The sequence below is a fragment of the Chinchilla lanigera genome, unplaced genomic scaffold (assembly GCF_000276665.1).
Source record: "Chinchilla lanigera isolate Chin_1 unplaced genomic scaffold, ChiLan1.0 scaffold00076, whole genome shotgun sequence".
Taxonomy (NCBI): domain Eukaryota; kingdom Metazoa; phylum Chordata; class Mammalia; order Rodentia; family Chinchillidae; genus Chinchilla; species Chinchilla lanigera.
Genome location: NW_004955477.1, coordinates 2738752 through 2741621, shown reverse-complemented (window position 1 = coordinate 2741621; position 2870 = coordinate 2738752). Strand labels below are relative to the sequence as shown.

The following is a 2870-nucleotide window of genomic DNA, read 5'->3' as shown; positions in this document are numbered from 1 at the left end:
GTCTTTTTGAGACAGGGTTTCACTATGCTGTTCAGGTTGGCCTTGAACTCACTTTGTAGCCCATGCTGTCCTTGAACTCTCAGTGATCCTCTGGCCTCAGCAATTCTGAGCGCTGGAATTACAGGTATGCACTACCGTGCCTGGCTTGTTTTTAATGAGTATCTTAGTATTTATTTATTAAGATTTGCTGAAATTTGCTGATTATGGAGGCATTCATGCCTGTAATCCCAGCATTTTGAGGGCCCAGGCAGTGGGATAGAGAGTTCAAAGCCAGCGTAGGATACATAGTAAGACCCTGTCTCAAAAAAACAGTCACCAACAACAAAATTGAAGATGTGGTGAAGCTTGATAAAGAAGATGAATTGGAATGTGTAATGACACAAAATATGAAAATCTAGCTGATACAAATATATAATTTTTTAAGCATTTTTTTTTCCTGTTTACAATAGTTATTTGAACTCAAAGCATGGAAACAAATAAACAAAAAAACCCTCTCAAACTGTTAATCCATCAGTGAGGGAAAACCTTGGTTAGCATTTTTTTATTTTTATTTTTTTCGGTGCTAGGAGTCAAGGCCAGGGCACTGTACATGCTAGGCAAGTGTTCTACCACTGAACTGTATCCCCAGCATTGTTTTGTTCTTAGAAACTGAAGTGGTAAAATGTTATATTTGCATCTTATTTTAGAGTTTAGGAAAACACCACATTGTTTTATTGGGATCTTTATAATCACTGTGAGTTTCATAGGGGATGTTGTATCTGTAATTTTCTTGCATAGAATTCAGGAGCCTAGGACAGCATATCTCTCAATTAATAAGTGGTGAGGCTCCCAATTGAACCCAGGACATTTGATTCCAAGTTAGTTTTGTTTGTGTTTTTTTTAATAACCATCCCATGCTGCATTGAAAGTTACTAGTTTCTTTTTTTCCAAGACCATTTACTGGTTCAGTTTGGGTTTTGAACTTTGTTAGAAATCCTTTTTTTAAAAAATTGTGGTGAAACACCCATAAGATTTTACCATTTTAATCACTTTTTAAGTGTATAGCTCAGAGACGTAAGTACACTTACATCACTGGACATCATCATGGGGCTGGGGATTTAGCTCAGCGGCACAGTGCCTGCCTGGCAAGCCCAAGGTCATGAGTTCAATTCCTGGTACTGGAAGAAAAAAAAAAAAAAAACACTGGACGTCATCATGCCCAATTATCCTCACCATCCATCCCCAGAATGTTTTCATCTTCCACAAATTCATTTTTGCTTCCAGGTTTTTAAACTTTTCTATCTTAAGCACTTTTATATGTGTGATATGGATTAGTTGAATTTCTGTAATAAAACCATATGAAAAACAGTGTGCCTGGCAATGTTAAGAATTGAACACATGATAGTTGCTTCCTATAAAGAGGGCAGTGAAATAGGCTAAGAGAGGTACAGGTGGAAGGGATGGTTAATAGGAAGTGGAAGAAATAGGAGATTAAGAGGGTAAGTCTCTTTTTTGCAGTTTGTTTTTGGTGTTACTATGCTTTGTTCATTTCAAAATGTTTGTTGGGTTTGCACATACATGCCATCCATGCAGTCGTAGTAGAACTAGAAAGTCGTGAAATTCAGTCACTATTTGGAGTTTGAAATCACAGTTTTATAAAGGATTTTAAAATAAATGTTAGCAGGACATGATGCTGAGGAATGGGGATCATAAGTTTGAGGCCAGCCTGGGCAATTTAGTGAGACCCTGTTTCAGTATTAAAAAAGAAAAGGGGTGGGGATGTAGCTTAATAGTAGAGGGCTTTCCTAGTATGTATGTGATATGTGTGAGGCCCCAGGTTCACCAAAAATAAAAAGTACAGTGTTAATACAAATTTCCCTTAAATGAGATTCAATACCTAATTAAAAGTATTTTAATTTTGTCCAACAGGATTTGAACTTTTTGAAGAGCTGTCAACACCCACGTTTAGCTTTGGAGGCAGAACTGGAAACAGTGTAGCAGCGTTGGTTTTCCAGAAAAAGTGAAACTTTTCCTTGGACAGATTCAGGTAGCTTTTTAAAAGAAGCTACACAGGAAAGTAACCTGATACAGAAAATACAAGTGCAAATAAATGCTTAGTAAGTGCACAGGATACACACGGTGACGAGTTATAATGGGATGGTGAGAAACAAATCATGAGGAAGCCAGTGATTGCTCTTGAGAGATTGATGAAGAATAACGTGTTTTTATACTTGAAATGTAAATGTTTTCTCCTTTGTTTGCCTTAAAATAATTTTCTGTAACTGCTAAACAGTTAAAAGCTCTAAAGTAGTAAATTAATTTTATAAAAAGCATGTATGCTTGATTCTTGTGTATCAGTAAAGTTGAATTCAATGTAGCTATTTAGGAAGATTTCACCAAACTCGAGGGCCAAAATAACCAAACAACTTTCTTAGTGTTCTATTAGAATGTGAAGCATAGTAAAAAAATACTATTTGGGTTGAATGGTGGCTACTTTTAAAATAATTTAAAATAGCTGGGAAGAACTTTTGGACCTTCACATATGTAATTAGGCAAAATCATAGAACCATATCAGTTGATTGCCAGGCTTGGTGGTGCACATCTGTAATCCCAGCATTTGGGGGACCCAGGCAGGAGGATCACAAAGTTTGAGGCCAGCTTGGACGACATAGCAAAACCCTGCCTCAAAAAACAGAAACCAAACCAAAACAAAAAAGAATTGAATTTTGTCATTCCTCTGGGAAAGGGTGGTGTCAGTTACATAAACACTCAAGGCTATAGAGACAAATGTTCTAGTTAGGGGCTAATTTAGCAAGACAGTGAGTTTATATATTGCTTTGAAAAGATAAGGAGGTTGGGGAGTTAGCTCAGTGGCATAGCATTCAGCATGT

The 2870-nt window shown here is 36.9% G+C and overlaps 1 protein-coding gene across 1 annotated transcript in view; it reads left to right on the top strand.

The window, feature by feature from the left end:
* Positions 1–2312, top strand: part of Mettl10 (methyltransferase like 10) — a 39875-nt gene extending 37563 nt beyond the window's left edge. The window contains exon 6 of the mRNA XM_005401982.2: positions 1909–2312. Coding sequence (XP_005402039.1) covers positions 1909–2003 — 95 coding nt within the window. The 3' untranslated portion in view covers positions 2004–2312. The remainder of the gene's footprint in view (positions 1–1908) is intronic.
* The last annotated feature ends 558 nt before the right edge of the window (positions 2313–2870 follow it).